Genomic DNA, 21,852 nt, shown 5'->3' with positions numbered 1-21,852 from the left:
AAATAAAATATTTATCATCTATCCACATGCATAAAAATAAAATATTTATCATCTATCCACATGCATAAAAATAAAATATTTATCATCTATCCACATGCATAAAAATAAAATATTTATCATCTATCCACATGCATAAAAATAACATATTTATCATCTATCCACATGCATAAAAATAACAAATTTATACGCTATCCACATGCATAAAAATAACATATTTATCATCTATCCACATGCATAAAAATAACATATTTATCATCTATCCACATGCATAAAAATAACATTAATCATCTATCCACATGCATAAAAATAACATATTTATCATCTATCCACATGCACGAAACTAAAATATTTATCATCTATCCACATGCACAAAACTAAAATATTAATCATCCATCCACATGCATAAAACTAAATATTTATCATCTATCCACATGCATAAAAATAACAAATTTATCATCTATCCACATGCATAAAAATAAGATATTTATCATAAAATAAAAAAAAATGCTCTTACATCGACATCAAAAAATGAAATGTTTTCACATAAACATAGGCATAAAATAAAATAAAATGCTTTCACATAAGTACATACATGAAAAAAATACTTTCAAATAAACCGACATTAAAAAAATGTAAATGCTTTCACATAAACACATACATAAAAAACGAAATGCTTTCACATAAACACATACATAAAAAACGAAATGCTTTCACATAAACACATACATAAAAAAATGAAATGCTTTCACATAAACACATACATAAAAAAATGAAATGCTTTCACATAAACACATACATAAAAAAATGAAATGCTTTCACATAAACACATACATGAAAAAATGAAATGCTTTCACAAACACATACATGAAAAAATGACATGCTTTCACATAAACACATACACAAAAAAATGAAATGCTTTCACATAAACACATACATGAAAAAATGACATGCTTTCACATAAACACATACATAAAAAACGAAATGCTTTCACATAAACACATACATAAACAAATGAAATGCTTTCACATAAACACATACATGAAAAAACGAAATGCTTTCACATAAACACATACATAAAAAAACGAAATGCTTTCACATAAACACATACATGAAAAAATGAAATGCTTTCACATAAACACATACATGAAAAAATGAAATGCTTTCACATAAACACATACATGAAAAAATGAAACGCTTTCACATAAACACATACATGAAAAAATGAAATGCTTTCACATAAACACATACATGAAAAAATGTAAATGCTTTCACATAAACACATACATAAAAAAATGAAATGCTTTCACATAAACACATACATAAAAAAATGAAATGCTTTCACATAAACACATACATAAAAAAATGAAATGCTTTCACATAAACACATACATAAAAAAATGAAATGCTTTCACATAAACACATACATAAAAAAATGAAATGCTTTCACATAAACACATACATGCAAAAATGAAATGCTTTCACATAAACACATACATAAAAAAACGAAATGCTTTCACATAAACACATACATGAAAAAATGAAATGCTTTCACATAAACACATACATTAAAAAATGAAATGCTTTCACATAAACACATACATGAAAAAATGACATGCTTTCACATAAATACATACATAAAAATGAAATGCTTTCACATAAACACATACATAAAAAAAATGAAATGCTTTCACATAAACACATACATAAAAAATTGAATTTCTTTCACATAAAGACATACATAAAAAACGAAATGCTTTCACATAAACACATACATACAAAAATGAAATGCTTTCACATAAACACATACATAAAAATTAAATGCTTTCACATAAACACATACATAAAAAATGACATGCTTTCACATAAACACATACATAAAAAATGAAATGCTTTCACATAAACACATACATAAAAATGAAATGCTTTCACATAAACACATACATAAAAAAATGAAATGCTTTCACATAAACACATACATAAAAAAATGAAATGCTTTCACATAAACACATACATAAAAAAATGAAATGCTTTCACATAAACACATACATAAAAAAATGAAATGCTTTCACATAAACACATACATAAAAAAATGAAATGCTTTCACATAAACACATACATGCAAAAATGAAATGCTTTCACATAAACACATACATAAAAAAACGAAATGCTTTCACATAAACACATACATAAAAAAATGAAATGCTTTCACATAAACACATACATAAAAAAATGAAATGCTTTCACATAAACACATACATAAAAAATTGAATTTCTTTCACATAAAGACATACATAAAAAACGAAATGCTTTCACATAAACACATACATACAAAAATGAAATGCTTTCACATAAACACATACATAAAAATGAAATGCTTTCACATAAACACATACATAAAAAATGACATGCTTTCACATAAACACATACATAAAAAATGAAATGCTTTCACATAAACACATACATAAAAATGAAATGCTTTCACATAAACACATACATAAAAATGAAATGCTTTCACATAAACACATACATAAAAAAATGAAATGCTTTCACATAAACACATACATAAAAAAATGAAATGCTTTCACATAAACACATACATAAAAAAATGAAATGCTTTCACATAAACACATACATAAAAAAATGAAATGCTTTCACATAAACACATACATAAAAAAATGAAATGCTTTCACATAAACACATACATAAAAAAAATGAAATGCTTTCACATAAACACATACATAAAAAAATTGAATTCCTTTCACATAAAGACATACATAAAAAACGAAATGCTTTCACATAAACACATACATACAAAAATGAAATGCTTTCACATAAACACATACATAAAAAAATTGAATTTCTTTCACATAAAAAATGAAATGCTTTCACATAAACACATACATAAAAAACGAAATGCTTTCACATAAACACATACATTAAAAAATGAAATGGATTCACATAAACACATACATAAAAAACGAAATGTCTTTCACATAAACACATACATAAAAAATGACATGCTTTCACATAAACACATACATAAAAAAATGAAATGCTTTCACATAAACACATACATAAAAAATGAAATGCTTTCACATAAACACATACATAAAAAAATGAAATGGTTTCACATAAACACATACATAAAAAAATGAAATGGTTTCACATAAACACATACATAAAAAAATGAAATGCTTTCACATAAACACATACATAAAAAAATGAAATGCTTTCACATAAACACATACATAAAAAAATGAAATGCTTTCACATAAACACATACATAAAGAAATGAAATGCTTTCACATAAACACATACATAAAGAAATGAAATGCTTTCACATAAACACATACATAAAGATGAAATGCTTTCACATAAACACATACATAAAGATGAAATGCTTTCACATAAACACATACATAAAGATGAAATCCTTTCACATAAACACATACATAAACAAATGAAATGCTTTCACATAAACACATACATAAACAAATGAAATGCTTTCACATAAACACATACATAAACAAATGAAATGCTTTCACATAAACACATACATAAACAAATGAAATGCTTTCACATAAACACATACATAAAAATGAAATGCTTTCACATAAACACATACATAAAAAAATGAAATGCTTTCACATAAACACATACATGAAAAAATGAAATGCTTTCACATAAACACATACATGAAAAAATGAAATGCTTTCACATAAACACATACATAAAAAAATGAAATGCTTTCACATAAACACATACATAAAAAATTGAATTTCTTTCACATAAAGACATACATAAAAAACGAAATGCTTTCACATAAACACATACATACAAAAATGAAATGCTTTCACATAAACACATACATACAAAAATGAAATGCTTTCACATAAACACATACATAAAAATGAAATGCTTTCACATAAGCACATACATAAAAAATGAAATGCTTTCACATAAACACATACATAAAAAAATGAAATGCTTTCACATAAACACATACATAAAAAAATGAAATGCTTTCACATAAACACATACATGAAAAAATGAAATGCTTTCACATAAACACATACATAGAAAAATGAAATGCTTTCACATAAACACATACATAAAAATGAAATGCTTTCACATAAACACATACATAAAAAAAATGAAATGCTTTCACATAAACACATACATAAAAAATTGAATTTCTTTCACATAAAGGCATACATAAAAAACGAAATGCTTTCACATAAACACATACATAAAAAAATGAAATGCTTCACATAAACACATATATGAAAAAATGAAATGCTTTCACATAAACACATACATGAAAAAATGAAATGCTTTCACATAAACACATACATAAAAAAAATGAAATGCTTTCACATAAACACATACATAAAAAAATGACATGCTTTCACATAAACACATACATAAAAAATTGAATTCCTTTCACATAAAGACATACATAAAAAACGAAATGCTTTCACATAAACACATACATACAAAAATGAAATGCTTTCACATAAACACATACATAGAAAAATGAAATGGTTTCACATAAACACATACATAAAAATGAAATGCTTTCACATAAACACATACATAAAAATGAAATGCTTTCACATAAACACATACATAAAAATGAAATGCTTTCACATAAACACATACATAAAAAAATGAAATGCTTTCACATAAACACATACATAAAAAAATGAAATGCTTTCACATAAACACATACATAAAAAAATGAAATGCTTTCACATAAACACATACATAAAAAAATGAAATGCTTTCACATAAACACATACATAAAAAAATGAAATGCTTTCACATAAACACATACATAAAAAAATGAAATGCTTTCACATAAACACATACATAAAAAAATTGAATTTCTTTCACATAAACACATACATAAAAAAATTGAATTTCTTTCACATAAACACATACATAAAAAAATTGAATTTCTTTCACATAAACACATACATAAAAAAATTGAATTTCTTTCACATAAACACATACATAAAAAAATTGAATTTCTTTCACATAAACACATACATAAAAAAATGAAATGCTTTCACATAAACACATACATAAAAAAATTGAATTTCTTTCACATAAACACATACATAAAAAAATTGAATTTCTTTCACATAAAAAATGAAATGCTTTCACATAAACACATACATAAAGATGAAATGCTTTCACATAAACACATACATAAAGATGAAATGCTTTCACATAAACACATACATAAAGATGAAATGCTTTCACATAAACACATACATAAAGATGAAATCCTTTCACATAAACACATACATAAACAAATGAAATGGTTTCACATAAACACATACATAAAAAAATGAAATGCTTTCACATAAACACATACATAAAGAAATGAAATGCTTTCACATAAACACATACATAAAGATGAAATGCTTTCACATAAACACATACATAAAGAAATGAAATGCTTTCACATAAACACATACATAAAGAAATGAAATGCTTTCACATAAACACATACATAAAGATGAAATGCTTTCACATAAACACATACATAAAGATGAAATGCTTTCACATAAACACATACATAAAGATGAAATCCTTTCACATAAACACATACATAAACAAATGAAATGCTTTCACATAAACACATACATAAAAAAATGAAATGCTTTCACATAAACACATACATAAAAAAATGAAATGCTTTCACATAAACACATACATAAACAAATGAAATGCTTTCACATAAACACATACATAAACAAATGAAATGGTTTCACATAAACACATACATAAAAAAATGAAATGCTTTCACATAAACACATACATAAAGAAATGAAATGCTTTCACATAAACACATACATAAAAAATTGAATTTCTTTCACATAAAGACATACATAAAGAAATGAAATGCTTTCACATAAACACATACATAAAGAAATGAAATGCTTTCACATAAACACATACATAAACAAATGAAATGCTTTCACATAAACACATACATAAAAAAATGAAATGCTTTCACATAAACACATACATAAACAAATGAAATGCTTTCACATAAAGACATACATAAAAAATTGAATTTCTTTCACATAAAGACATACATAAAAAACGAAATGCTTTCACATAAACACATACATACAAAAATGAAATGCTTTCACATAAACACATACATACAAAAATGAAATGCTTTCACATAAACACATACATAAAAATGAAATGCTTTCACATAAACACATACATAAAAATGAAATGCTTTCACATAAGCACATACATAAAAAATGAAATGCTTTCACATAAACACATACATAAAAAAATGAAATGCTTTCACATAAACACATACATAAAAAAATGAAATGCTTTCACATAAACACATACATGAAAAAATGAAATGCTTTCACATAAACACATACATGAAAATGAAATGCTTTCACATAAACACATACATGAAAATGAAATGCTTTCACATAAACACATACATAAAAAAAATGAAATGCTTTCACATAAACACATACATAAAAAATTGAATTTCTTTCACATAAAGGCATACATAAAAAACGAAATGCTTTCACATAAACACATACATAAAAAAATGAAATGCTTCACATAAACACATATATGAAAAAATGAAATGCTTTCACATAAACACATACATGAAAAAATGAAATGCTTTCACATAAACACATACATGAAAAAATGACATGCTTTCACATAAACACATACATAAAAAAAATGAAATGCTTTCACATAAACACATACATAAAAAAATGACATGCTTTCACATAAACACATACATAAAAAATTGAATTCCTTTCACATAAAGACATACATAAAAAACGAAATGCTTTCACATAAACACATACATACAAAAATGAAATGCTTTCACATAAACACATACATAGAAAAATGAAATGCTTTCACATAAACACATACATAAAAATGAAATGCTTTCACATAAACACATACATAAAAAATGAAATGCTTTCACATAAACACATACATTAAAAAATCAAATGGATTCACATAAACACATACATAAAAAATGAAATGCTTTCACATAAACACATACATAAAAAAATGAAATGCTTTCACATAAACACATACATAAAAAATGAAATGCTTTCACATAAACACATACATAAAAAAATGAAATGCTTTCACATAAACACATACATAAAAAAATGAAATGCTTTCACATAAACACATACATAAAAAAATGAAATGGTTTCACATAAACACATACATAAAGAAATGAAATGCTTTCACATAAACACATACGTAAAGAAATGAAATGCTTTCACATAAACACATACATAAAGATGAAATGCTTTCACATAAACACATACATAAAGATGAAATGCTTTCACATAAACACATACATAAAGATGAAATGCTTTCACATAAACACATACATAAAGATGAAATTCTTTTCACATAAACACATACATAAACAAATGAAATGCTTTCACATAAACACATACATAAACAAATGAAATGCTTTCACATAAACACATACATAAACAAATGAAATGCTTTCACATAAACACATACATAAACAAATGAAATGCTTTCACATAAACACATACATAAACAAATGAAATGCTTTCACATAAACACATACATAAACAAATGAAATGCTTTCACATAAACACATACATAAACAAATGAAATGCTTTCACATAAACACATACATAAAAGAATGAAATGCTTTCACATAAAGAAATTACACTGAATAAAAACATTTTAACAATCAAGATGAGTTATATTCCGAACAATACAAATTATATCCTCATCTCAAAAATTCTGAGACATTTTTAGGCTTAGAACTTTGTTTTACATTCCATCTCGCTATTAAAATAAATTTCAAATTGAGAAGTGGGTTTTCATATAATTTGCATGTGCAGTACAGCAGCATATCCTACTAAGAGAGGCCACACTAATTGAAGGTTTTCACAGCATGAAGTTGTGTGCAACAATATTGGCAATTTAAACCTGATTTTGATCAAGTTTTCAAAATCTTATTTTTCTATTTGCATTCTTTGATGGACAGCATCACCTTCTGCCTTTGAGACCAGGGCTTTGATTCAGATGGCATATGCAATGACTGTTTATCTCTCTTAATTGTATAACTCCACAGACGTGTTTATGCATGTCTCTTTTAATCTTTGCAAAAGTTTGTTTTTTATGCATTTCACATCTGCATCCTTTCATTTATTAAATCTGATGTTATAGCCATGTATATATTTTATATATGTGTGCATATTTCTTTTCATCTTTCCTCCAAACAGCATATAGGTGCTGGTTGCTTATACCTCGCCGCCAAAATTGAAGAACAGCCTCGAAAATTGGAACATGTAACAAAAGTGGCCTATATGTTGCAACATCGAGATGGTACACTAGATACAAAAGGAGAAGTAAGTTTATTGCTTTTTTTATATTTTTTATAGACACACATACATATATATATATATATATATATATATATATATATATATATATATATATATATACACACAAATTCATTTGAGAGTGGGTATTTTATTTGATGATGAAATTAAATCACCAAACAATGGTTTTTCTCCCTTTATAAAGATTAAAGTTAAGATATGCTATTAAACCTAATATTTTATTTTGATATCAAAATCTGATTTTAAAGAAAAATCTTAAACAATGTCTAATAACTGAATCAAATATCATGTAAATCTGAAATATTTGACTTTCCAAATAGGAAGGTGTGCATCTGTTCAACACTCTAAAATCTCTTTAGTGCTACCAGATCAGGCTGTCTGAAGATATTGGCTTCCTGAGACGAAATGCACCTAACCTTGATGCTTTTTTTGTTTTTCTACTTCCTTTTGCAAAACTTTATTATGTTCTGCAAAACCAAAAACATAAACAACAACCCACATTTTCCCTCTTTTCCTTCTTCCCCTTTCCCTTTCTATCTCCCCCCCCCCTTCTGGACTGGTTTCCTAACTTAAAATGTCTCAAACATTAATACTGGAATCCTTTTCCCTCTCCCATTGCAAAACTCATTCATGTTCTGCAAGGTTCAAAAACGATAAAATCCACTATAAAATAACCAAACCAAACACTAGAAACTAGCAATTGAAGATACAAAGAGCTCGAAGAATAAAAACTTCTACAAAATAACTGGATGCAACATGAATACTATTTCCAAATAACTGGATTCAGCATTAAATCACCCAAAAAGGATTTATGTGCTATAAAACAACCAAACTAAAATCTCTTTAAAATATTTCAAAGAAACCCAAGAGGAATTTATTAATTGATGCTTAATACCTGTTAAAAATTCATCAAAATTGGAATTTTCAAGTAGAGGTTTCAAATTCCATTTAATCATTAAATTCAATTTAACACCCGTTTCATATGCTGGTTAGTCTTGGAAACACTGGACAGATCTTTATTTGTTCCTGTTTCTCTTTACTCCATTTTTATCATTTTTTCACATGTTTTAATGAAACTAGGCCTCTGTTAACTTAAAATGTTCTACATCTAATAACCCAGAACTCTCATCCATTCTTTCAACGTTGTCATAATATCAAGATCTCATATGATGTGCATCCATCACATCATTTTCATATTTCTCTCCATGTAACACACATCCTGAACTCTCACCAGCTACATTTAACTTCCATACATCATCACACTCTACACATACCTAAGAAACTCTTCCCCTGGTCGACAGTGGTAATGCTCTAAGACAAGTTCCCTAAACTTACTCCATACACGTTAACTTTTGCACTAGCACCTGTTCATTTTACTCTAGTTGAAGTTCTCAGAAATCAGGGGGCCCATTCCATTACTTAAGGTAACTTCACTTTCAGAAGGTGCACCATTCCTCGTAAAAGCCAATATGGGCTAGCCATAGCGACACGATACTATTTGATTTTGAATGTTTAGTCAGTGTTTACTTGTAGTATGCTCATGCCAGGTTATCCTGTACAGAGAATCCTTAGCCAATCGATGAGTGTCTTGTAGGTATTCAAGTTCTCCACTTTAATCACTAAGATAACAAAACTTCTCAATAACTTTGTCATCCATCTATAATATAAATCTCGCCTGTCTGTTTAAATGAATATATGTCTGCCTAAAACTTTTAACAGAAGCGACATATTTTCATGAGATTGGTATTGTTTTGAAGCTCAACCCTTCAGACGACAAATATAAAAAAATTGGCTAAAAACATTAACTCTTTTACCCTCAACCGGGTGCTTTTCTACAGGGAGGGGCCGCTTTTTTGCCAAGATTTTCGAAAGTCATCCCCTCTTTTCGATTGACCAGGCTTAATTTAAACCTTTGCCACTTCCAGTTTGGTGATGGGCGCAACAACAAAGACGTCACTTGTTTTTGTTGGTTTGTTTTTTTTTTCATATGTTTTTTTCCTCCTTCACGGTATGGGTTTGAGCCTGCCTGCTGACTATCACTTTTTTCATTTTTTTTTTCTTGCACTCAACACACACATCCAAACACCCGGGCAACACTGGGCACCCAGGCGAGTATATATTATATTCCAAAATTCATAATGATCATTATTTGGAGTTTACTCCACAGTGAAGGAAGACCTTTCACCTCCCTATTTCATTTTTCTCGCAGAAGAGACGTTGCAAATCTATCTCTGCTCTATCCTTATTTTTTGTGACAAGTGCTCAACTGAGCTTCAATCTATACAAACATTCGCAGCAAATATTCATCTAACAACTGTCAGTAATTTCCCTTACTCTTCAGTGTATAAAACTGAACGAAAATTCCAAAGTTTCTTTTTTAAAACTACCAGGATGTGGAACACTATACCATGGGACTGCTTCCCAGTTGACTATAACATGGTTTTCAAATCTAATGTGAATAAGTTCCTGTTGAGCAGTCTCATTAAATAAGAAAACCTTACCCAAGTTCCGCCATTACTGATCATCAATGTACCTCTCGATCTAATTAACACTTTATCTTTATACACGTCTAACTTTTGTTTTAAATAGTTAAGATTTTAATTATTTTTTATATGGTGTTGAGAATGTTCATGAAAAATAGTTTTAAAATTGAAATGCTTCTAAATAGTTATTCATCACAACTCTTAATTAAATCAAATTGATAAAAATGACTGAAACTAATGTAATGATATAAATGTATATATGTTTATCTAAACTAATTATCTAAATATAAATTTTGGGATATGACTTTTTGGTATAAGAGTAATATTCTATTGGTGTTTGAAATAATAACAAAATTTCAATTAAAAGCAATCTTATCTGCTTAATAATCAAGAATTATCAGAATTAGTAACATTAATTACATCTATAATGTAAATTTCACCTATCTGTTTAAATGTTTGTATGTCTGCCTAAAACTTTCAACAGAGGCAATGGATTTTCATGAGATCGGTATCATTTTGAAGCTCAACCCTTCGGACGATAAATCTCAAAATATTGATTGGCCAAAAACATAAATTCCTTCACCCTGAACTGGGCAGCTTTTTTGCAAGTCATCGTATCGGTTGGATTGACTTTGCCTGATCCGAACTTCCAGTCAGTGTCATGGGTTCAACGTCAGATTTTCTTTCACTTTCTTTTCCGCTTTCGCATCACTACTACCACTTTTTCTTTTTTTGCTCAACACACACTTCCAAATACCCGGGCAACGCCGGGCACCCAAGTTATTACATGAAACAAATTTACTTTCCAGATCCATTATAATTTTGAAATCTTCTGACTTCATGCAGGTACCTCCCTTGTTATCATAAAAACTCTTAGGATTATTATTTAAGTAAAACTTAAATTCTTTCAAAAGCAATTTTCATTAATAAATTAAATTTCTACTTAATCACTTTCTATAATTTTTAGATATGTTACTACTTTCAATGTAACCGTTAAGTAGATAACATTGCTTTTCGTTGAAATTTAATTTTTTGATTTTCGTTAATTTGAACAAACCATTCAGTTTAATGTATTTTTATCTTTAAAAAAAAAAAAGGAAGGGGTGAAAGTCTTATAAATTCAGATTTCTTTGATTTTTGTTAAATTTTTATAACAACAAATATTCTCTGAATTTCAGTTTTTGGGACTTAAGGTGTATGTATTTTATTCATGTATTTATTAAATGGTTTTTAGGGATCATTTTAAAATTTGCCTTCAATTTGATCCATAGTTATTAGGCATTTAAATAAACAAGATTCCCGGAATTTTAATGGATTTTGATTAGAATAGGGATTCTAGATGTTACTATTACTTGATTTTAATTTTTGTAAAGGGATGTAAAAATGGTGTGAAACTTCTGTTTGAGAAATTTTACCTGTTATGGGGGGGGGTATATACATATGTGTGTGTGTGTGTGTGTATAATATATATATATATATAATTGCTTTCAATATTTATCTTGCATTCTGCATGTGTGAAATGTGAAGTTTGTCTTTTTTAATATCAAATTTCTGATAGTTTTCTTTCAAACAGCTTATGTATGCTATTGTGATCTGGAAGTTTAATATAACTCATATGCAAGAGCTGTTCAAAAAATTATAGCAAAAAAAAACAAAAACAAAGAAAGTGTGTTTGAGATATATTGATTTTGGAAAATCTCTTATCTATACAGATGTAGCATTAGTTATTATTTATTATTTACCATTCCAAAACCAGATGGACTTACTTCATAACAAAAAAAGAGTGAATTATGTTTTAAACATGTTTTGTTAAATAGCAGAAGACCATTAAACAACTTCAATGGATGTTCCTCAAAAAAAAAAAAAAAAAAAAAAAAAAAAGCTTTTGGATTTTTTTTTTTTTTTTTTTTTTTTTTATGAAATGAAAAAAGATTTGTAGAAGAAAAAACTGGAGATATTTAAAGTCTGCAAAAACATAAATAAATAAAAACTAAACACTTGTTGTAGTGTTTATAGGCACCCTCCCCTCCAAGAAATAATTGAATTCAAAACACAAGAAACCATCTTACTCCACCATATTTGATTTGAAAAAGATTAGACATATTTCCAAGATTTTGTATTTAGGTTCTAGATTTCAAATTAGCTAAATAAAACCTCAAAAGATACTATTTCTAAAATATATTAAAGTAGCCTAAAATTTAATTAGGTTCATTAGCCAATCAAAAATTCTTAAAGCAGAAGTTATAAAACTTAGGTGTCCTACAATAAATAGTTATTAGAGCATGTTTTCATTTTTGTAAATATTTTCATTAATGAGATGAGATTTCTAATTTCAGTGTGTGTGTGTAATATATATATGATATATTCCCTCATTGAATTGTCGTTCCAAAACTATTTTCTTAACAGATTGTGGCTAGGTGTCAGTGAATGATAAAAATATAATTGAATGTTACACAAATTTATGTCCATTCCCTATGCGTGGTTTTACCATCAAATTTTTTTTATCATGTATCCATTATTGGTGTATAGTTTATTTATATTATTCATTATCAATTTAATGTATTATTTCTTTTCTATCTTCCAGACATATTTATTTTTGAGCAGTGAATTAATTAAAAATGAAAATATTCTACTGCCAACGTTGGGTATGTATTTTTGTTTTTTCTCTCTTTTCTGATTAAATTAGTATAAAATATTGCTTTTTTTTTCTTTTTTTTTTCTTTTGTTGACATATTTTATTTTGAAAATAAGATTCAATAAATTTTTGCATATGACATGCTACTGTAATTTTGATGCTTCTATAATATGATAACGAAAAAATATTGAATTTCAAGTAACACAAATGATACCTACGTAATTGTCATGTCGCAAATAGTAACATATCCAAAAATTATGAAAAACGATAAGGTAGAAAAATAATTATTAATGAAAAAGTTCTCTATGAAGTTTAAATAAAGAATAAAATTTGTCCCGACATTTTGAATTTATGATCATTATGTGGTGTAAGCAAAAGAAATTATCTCCCTTGTCAACTTTTTTTTTTTTTTTTTTTTTTTTTTTTTTTTTTAATTTGCTTTAGTTCAAATTTTTTCATTAATAATGATTTTTCTACCACATTGTTTTTCATAATTTTTGGATATGTTGCTATTTGAAATCTGATAATTACGTAGGTACCACTTGTTTCACTTGAAATTCAATATTGTTTTGTTATTATAATATAGAAGCACTGCAATTTCAACTTCATATGTTATCACTCTCCGCCTTTTATTATTCGTAAAATCTGATTGCTGAAGATGCAGTGCAAATAAGTAATTAAAATTTTATCTGATGTTGTTGTTGTTGCGAATATAAAACTACAATATACTTTCTTTGCTTTCGGGCTGGGATCAAATTAAAGTGTAGTATATGTTCTGCTCTAAGATGGTACAATAATATTGTAGGGATATGTGTCCGTGCCAGATGTTAAAAAAAAAAAAAATGGAAATGTCACAAAATCCTACAAGGGTTTTGGAATTAGGCTCTCATCGTTAGATATATTCTAAAACTATACTAATCAATGTGCTTATATAAGTATGTTTCAGTTTGAACAAAGATGGTATAATGCTATTACAGATTCTTTGTTCGTGCTGGCCATCTATTGAATTCGTGGCAGAAATATACATAAACAATGCACCAAACAATAAAAAATTAGATTAATCAGCTGTTTTAGGAGGAATGGAAAATCAGTTGCATTGGGCTAGGATGTTTTATTGTGGAATTCTTCATAAAATTAAATTTAAGAAAATATAAGAATAAAAAAAATATACATGTTCTTTTTTTTTTTTTTTTTTTTTTTTTTTTTTTTTTTTTGAATTGATAGAGTAAAATGTTTTTTTAATTCCTAAACATAATGTAAATTCTTATTTATTAATCAATATCTAGGGCTCTATATTGCGAGTGATCTTTTGGCGATTTTTTTTTTTTTTTTTTTTTTTTTTTTTTTTTCTGACAATTTTCCAAAGCTCACTACTGAGTGAAAAATATCTTTTCAACTTTTTTTTGTTTAAAACAATGAACATAGTTAAATTATTTAAACAATAAAAGTTTAATAGAACAATATACTCTTTTTTTTTTTTTTTTTTTTTTTTTTTTTTTTTTTTTTTAATGAAGGCTGTTAAAAAAAACATCTGAAGAAATATAATGTTTATACCTTCAAGTATCAACATAAAATTTGTTGTATATTTAGAATTACATTTATTAAAAAAATACAGAAAAAACTTTGATGTACATAATCATCACAGAACGAAGATATCATATTCCAAAAATCACGTGGGTTTGGCTAGTAACTTTTCAATTTGGCGAGTAAACGAAAATATTTAGTTGTCAAAGGTCAACTAAAGATAAATTTGTCCATAGAGCCCTGATATGTTTCTGTCCATTCCACTTTTTACCATCAATTTGGCATAAAGCAGCCATTTTAAGTCAACAGACTAATTTTTGTCTGCTTTTAATGGGCAAAAGGTCTAGTATTAGATATTTCCTTAAAAGTTTCTGGTTTCAAGTATAATTTTAGATAAAGAGTCAAAAAGTAAAGTATTTATTCGTATAAAAATTTGGTCCAATTTTATACATTTGAATGTTACATCTTTTTCTTTTTTTTTTCCACCTTCCTTTTACAGGATTTGACCTGATGGTTGATCATCCACATACTCATGTGGTTAAAACCTGCCAAATGATTAAAGGTTAGTGGTTTTTCAAAAATATTTTTATCTAGAACGTGTTCTAATTTAAAAAGAATATGGGTGAGGTGCCTAAAACAAAAAAACATAATAATGTGACTGGTGTTACACTTTATTTCACTTTTAAACAACAAAAAAATTAGATGGTTTTTCCCTCAAATCTAATGCACTTTCCCATTTTTTCTCTGACATGTTACTATGCACTGTTGGAAGGAGTCTTCCGAGATGTCCATCAGATCCATGCCATCAAAACAGATCCCTTTGAACTTGGAGGAAAAGGAAAAGACTCACATGGAGCAAGACCAGGTGAATAGGGTGTTGTTCCACTACAATGATGATCTTTTTGGTTCATTACTCATTGGTAGAGATTCTTGCACCCGCGCTCCGTCGTTTCTACTATCCAAGTATATCAGTTTGTCTCGACGTAGCCATGTCGAGTTCCTATCTTTCAAATTGATTGCCCCTTACTCACCGCTTTCTATCATATATTTGGGAATGTGTTAGTGGTATCAATAATGTAGAGGGTGGATTAACTCCGACCTCAGTTCAAAATTGGATGCTAAAGGAGAAACTCTGTCACCTGCCATTGACAGAGCCACATGGAATCCATCCTTTCTGCTATTGAAGTATATCTGGACTTTGCCATGTTGGGTTGCTGTCTTCCAAATTGTGGCTTGATGTGTTCAGCGAATCGGATTTGACTACTCCAACCTCCAGTATAGTATCAGTAAGAGATGGAGTGAACTGTTGCAGCTGATGGCCTTTTAGTTTTGTAGTTATCAGCTGCTCAGTCACCAGGATCTAATCCTCAGTCATCATAGGTCACCATGCCACAACCAACAAGTGGGCCCCATTAATGGATCTTGCCCCTCTGCAGAGATGCAGTCAATGTGTTCTCTAGCTGACAGGCCAGTGTATCTGGAACTGGTCATATGAAATAAAATGATTTTGCTTTTTCCTCCCTCTATATTCTCAATTATAGAGAGATAACTAAAATCTTCAGATGTACATCTTTTCTTGTATTACATTCTTCAGACTACTGTCCGCATCTTTAATATTATTTTCATGTTTCTGCCAATGTAATCTCCAACCTTCTTCATGTGTATCTTGTTGAACTCTGGGGAATATACACAGAATTTTAATGAAACCTTTTATTTAATCCATGGTGGTAGCAGGCTTCCATTCCGTCAGCCATGACAGAGTAGAAGACTTAAGTAATTCACATTTGTATTTTTTGAGTGTCACCTGCACTGAGAATCAGACCATCAGCCTCCAGAAGAGTGTAATTTTACAGCTGAATTTTACCAAGTACTTTATCCACTATGCCATGAGTTTGACAAGATACACCTGAAGGTCAGGTGTTATATTGACCAAAACATGAACAGAACACCTACAATGAGAACAGTAGTTCAAAGAATCCAAATGATACCAAAAATCAATCCATCCATATCTCAAAATTCAGAAATGCATATTTTCCGTTCGACACTGTCACCACTTTGAAAAGCATGTTTAAGGAAAAATGTGCATTTTTATTTAATACATAAAATTATTTCATTCATTCTGACTTTTTCACTTCTCCAAAGATCTTCTTGCATAGAGAGAGGTATCAATTAGTGCTTGTTTATGGTATTTTTTGAAATGTGTCCTTTTATAAGCAAAAGCAATATTACTGGTCATCTTAAAAATAGCATATTCAAAAATCACGAAATTTGAACAAGTAGATAATTTTTTATACATAAAAGTAATTTTTACCGAAAGTTGTATATTTTGCTGTTAACTTCATACTGATAGTTGAAATATGGCCAAAAAGGGAAGTGTGAATTATCTCCCTTGTTTTTATGGAGTCCCCAACATTAATAGCAACTTGATTCTATCTGTGCATTTGTTTCTTTTTTTAAGAGTGGATGTTCTCGTCGATCAAATTTCATAATTTTGAGATATATTACCATTTTCAAGATTAAGTAATACTGTTTTTACTTGAAAAGACATTAAAAAAAAAAAGATTAGTTTAATCGTAAACAAGTCCAACGTTAACAAATTCCTAATGAACCGCCCCCTTAAGTAAACACTTCATCAAATCTCCACACTAACGTAATATACTTGCAATAACCCTTATCCCTGAGTGACTTCCGGGCCTTGATAAGTGGTGATCACTGTGTAAAAAAAAAAAAGCATTCCACAATTTCAAATAGCATAAAACTAGTATGGAATCTACATTTCTGTTGGGCACGTATGAACTTGGAAATTAACAATTAGAAAACAAAATGATATGGGATACGGAGTTCTCATTCATTCCCAGGAAAATACTGGGCCTATCCGTTCATTATAAATCATTTGTTATTGATCTGTCAAAACTTCTTGGTGTCTTTCTTGTTTTTGTTGCTTTTTATCTAATTTTATATCAATTTTTCATTTTAGCTAGCAAGGATCTTGCACAGACATCTTATTTTCTAGCAACAAATAGGTAAGCAAAATATTTTTCTTAAATATTTTTTATATGTGAGCTATTTTATAAATCTTCATTGATGTTTTAATTTTGATGATACACCCTCTGGAATTTTTGAAATTTTGTAAGAAGTTGATTATCATTTTTCTTAGAAAGCATAAATTAGCTATAAGAAACTAAATAATCCATTTCATTTTGAATTCTTTTTCGCCTGTTAGCCCATAGATTTGATTGAGTTTGTGACCTTTATAAATAATGGTTAAAATAATAATTAAAAAGAAATTGTTATATCTGTTGTTTTTTTTATTATCTATATATATATAAAAGCGAAAATGTATGTATGTGTGTTCGCTTTTTCTGTATGTCTACAAAAGGCTTTTTTCAGAGAAGTGGTCGGTCGGTTCACAATTTTTTAACACTTTTTATATCACATATAAATCATAATATCTCACAGTTAACAACGAAGCTCGCCTGTCTATTTAATTTGCCCGATTTGGGAAGATAAATATTCAATATTTGTCGCTCGCCGCATGTTTTTCCTATAACATCTTGGGAAAATAAAAATAAAATGAAATACTACCCCGCAGTCAAACTTGACCTCATTAACTCATTAAAACGGGCACCTGCAAAATCTAAGTAATTAAATAAATTCAAACGTGTTTCCGTTAGCATCTCGCGGTGGGGCAATGGTTAACGTCGCACTTTTTTTTTCACACTTTAATTTACAACTTTGCCTCAAGGGTTCGGGTTCGATCTCATACTTTTTTTTTTTTTTTTTTCTTTTTTTTAAGTTTTACTATTATAACCAACAAACAATTTGAGAATTGTTTACATTGTACTTGGCTATTTTTCTGAGAAACATTAAGATTCTAGCTTTTCAATGCTAAATCATGCAAGATTTTTTAAAAAAAATTTTCTAAATCTCATTTTTAGGACTTCTAAAGTTTTCTGGTGATTTACCAGATTAACCTGTATATGTAAAATTGCTTGTAAAAAGAAAATAGCACAAGAATTTTATTATGTACCATGGACTTAACTTTCCTTTTTAAAAAAAAAAAAAATTACACAAATTATCCAGTATTTTTGTTTTTAAAAATAAGATAAAATAAGCTGTTGGCAGCTATTTTCAGTCTTATTATGAACAAGGAACACAACTCAAACTTTAATTCAAGCAAGGAAAAAGTTAAAGCCACCATCCCTCCCCATGTTAAGAATGGCTGTTTAAATTTGCATGAAATTAATATAAAAAAAAAAAATAAATTGCATAATAAAGTGTGTAAATTTTGGTATATAGTCATTTTTGATCCCACTGGCAAAAGAAGGGATTGGACCTAGTAATTCACTCCTGTTTGTTTGTTCATACTTTTTTTAATAACCACGCTTTGGAATTTAAAAAAAAATTTGCACAAACATTAGTCATGGTGAAAGTAAATTTTTACCAGTATGGATTTTCCGGGATAAATCTGATTGCCTCCCTAGGGGTCATTTATAGGGGTAAAATTGTCCCCAAATCATTCATCCATTTATTTGTTTGCACTCTCAATAATCATGCCTTGGATTTTAAAAACAATTTGCACAAACGTTAGTCATGGTGAAAGTAAATTTTTCGCTCATGGAAAGGGACCTTGCATGCTCGGCTTGTTTGACCTAAAAAGTTGGTACATGAAGTTTTTGTGCTATTTTCTCTGGAGAAGGACCAGTACCCCCCCGCCCCTCGCTTTTGTTTGTTTTGCCTAAAACTGGTTGTCCAGTTCTTATAATTATTACACAAAGGGAGTTAAAATGATATCTAGTTTGGCCAATTTTGCAAAATAAAAAAAAAATAGAATCTGCTAAATGTCAACATCCTTAATTTGGGTCTGTACCAAATGGGTTCTTCTATGCCTGAAAATCAATAACATTGAATAGTGCATATCATTAACAATCACAAAGGAAAGAAGGTTAATTATTAAGAAATGTTTGGGTTTTTTAATCAAATAAATGAAAGTGAGGTAATTTTTCATTTACCTCACTTTCTATTAACTAGATTTTTATCATTCGATTAAGACTATTATTTTAAAACAATATTAATACTTTGCAGAATGTCAATTTTTTTACTTTTTATACCTGTTTGTTTATAAATGTTCATGTTTTTTTACAGCTTGCATTTAACAACAATGTGTTTGAAATATCGACCGACTGTTGTTGCTTGTGTCTGCATTCATTTGGCTAGTAAATGGGGCAACTGGGAAGTAAGTGATTTTTTTTTTTTTATCTACATTTTTCTATATAACATGTATACTTAATTTTTTGCGTAAACATTTAGCTATCGCTACAGTCATGTTTCAGTTAACTCGTTATAAATAACTAGATACATTATCGGGTAATGTTGCTTTTACAAAAGATAAATTCTCAAGGTTGGGAATTTGATTTTTGTAAAAGCAACATTGCCTAGTTGATTGAAACATATTCATGACTTAGCAATTCCTAAATGTTTTTTGTAAAAAATGAAGTATATCTTGCTCTACTTTGGTATTGAGCACTTTTGTATAAACCTCGTTAAACTCATTGGGTGTGTTCATCTTTGAATAATATTAATCTGAAATAATTATATATATCAGAAGTAAACAATAAAATGAGTTATGTAAATGCATCTTTGTTTTAAATTGTTTACTTCCAATATATATGCTCTGAAAGTGTAAATTCATTTTTATTGAGTTTGTGGCAATTTTGCAAAAAAGTTGAATTATTTTGTTTTTCAAACTTTGGCCATTTATATGAATTTTTATTTAAGCAAACGATTTTACAATTAAAAGCTATTTTCTGTTTGTCTTTCATACGACAGGAATTCCGTCAGATAGGGATCAAAATGATGTTTACAAATTCTAAAATTAATGGTTTGAAAAATATTAGTGTATAATTAAATTTAATGTTTTAAAAAAAAATATTTTTTAAAGTTTAAAATATTGGATTGTATTTAAAAAATGATTCCTGCCCAGTATTCCCCGTCTGTATGATGCACATATTGATGAAACGAAAATAAAAAGTACATATTCCAAAAATCATAAATTGATCAAGATTAAGTAGTTTTATTTTTATAAAGAAAATCATTTGCAGCGATAATTGGGAATTTGTATACAAATTTTTTTCTCTCTCCAAAATATGGTGCAAGGCATGTTCTTCGGTTACTGATTTGATTTTCCTATTTAACAATAAAACTACTTAAACAATTTACATAATTTTTTTTTTAAAAAAACGTTTTGTTTCATCATGGGTATGTACACCATAAAGATCTTTTTTTTAACAATGAAGGTAATTCTGGACCACAACAAAATTTATTCTAAATATTGGATTTTTCTATGAAATTCTTTCTTACAAGTGATAAAACTGTAAGTCAAAATAAAAGAAACAAACTCCTTTTAGTTGTTGTTCATTCTGAAGTTTAGATCAAATCCATTTGATCTAAACATAAGGTGCTTGTTTACATTGGTGATTTTTTTTTTTTGACCAACACATTTCAGGTGAAAATATTATGTGCTTGCATGTCATGGCAAAATTAATATAAATTCCAAAACTTATGAAAAATGATCCATTAGAAAAGAGAGGCTAGATGTATTTTTAATAAAAATCATCCATAAATTTTCAGTCTAGGATTGTCTCCCTTGTTTTTCATACTGAATTAGTCACACAGCTCTTCCATATTAAAACATACAATAAAACTTGCTAACTCGAAAAATAATTTATACTAATTTTTTTCATGGCATGTAAATATGTAATGTTTTCACTTGAAATACGTTGGTTTCAAAAATCAC

General features: G+C 28.0%; 1 protein-coding gene across 1 annotated transcript in view; it reads left to right on the top strand.

The window, feature by feature from the left end:
• LOC145284820 (uncharacterized) overlaps positions 1–21,852 on the top strand; it is a 47,803-nt gene that overhangs the window by 13,147 nt on the left and 12,804 nt on the right. The window contains exons 4-8 of the mRNA XM_080133783.1: positions 8,295–8,420; positions 13,482–13,542; positions 15,556–15,618; positions 18,034–18,079; positions 20,202–20,292. Coding sequence (XP_079989909.1) covers positions 8,295–8,420; positions 13,482–13,542; positions 15,556–15,618; positions 18,034–18,079; positions 20,202–20,292 — 387 coding nt within the window. The remainder of the gene's footprint in view (positions 1–8,294; positions 8,421–13,481; positions 13,543–15,555; positions 15,619–18,033; positions 18,080–20,201; positions 20,293–21,852) is intronic.

This window comes from Euprymna scolopes, chromosome 9, assembly GCF_053919585.1.
Source record: "Euprymna scolopes isolate OS-2025 chromosome 9, ASM5391958v1, whole genome shotgun sequence".
Lineage (NCBI taxonomy): Eukaryota > Metazoa > Mollusca > Cephalopoda > Sepiida > Sepiolidae > Euprymna > Euprymna scolopes.
The sequence above is the reverse complement of the archived record's forward strand: the minus strand, read 5'-3'. Positions and strand labels throughout refer to the sequence as shown.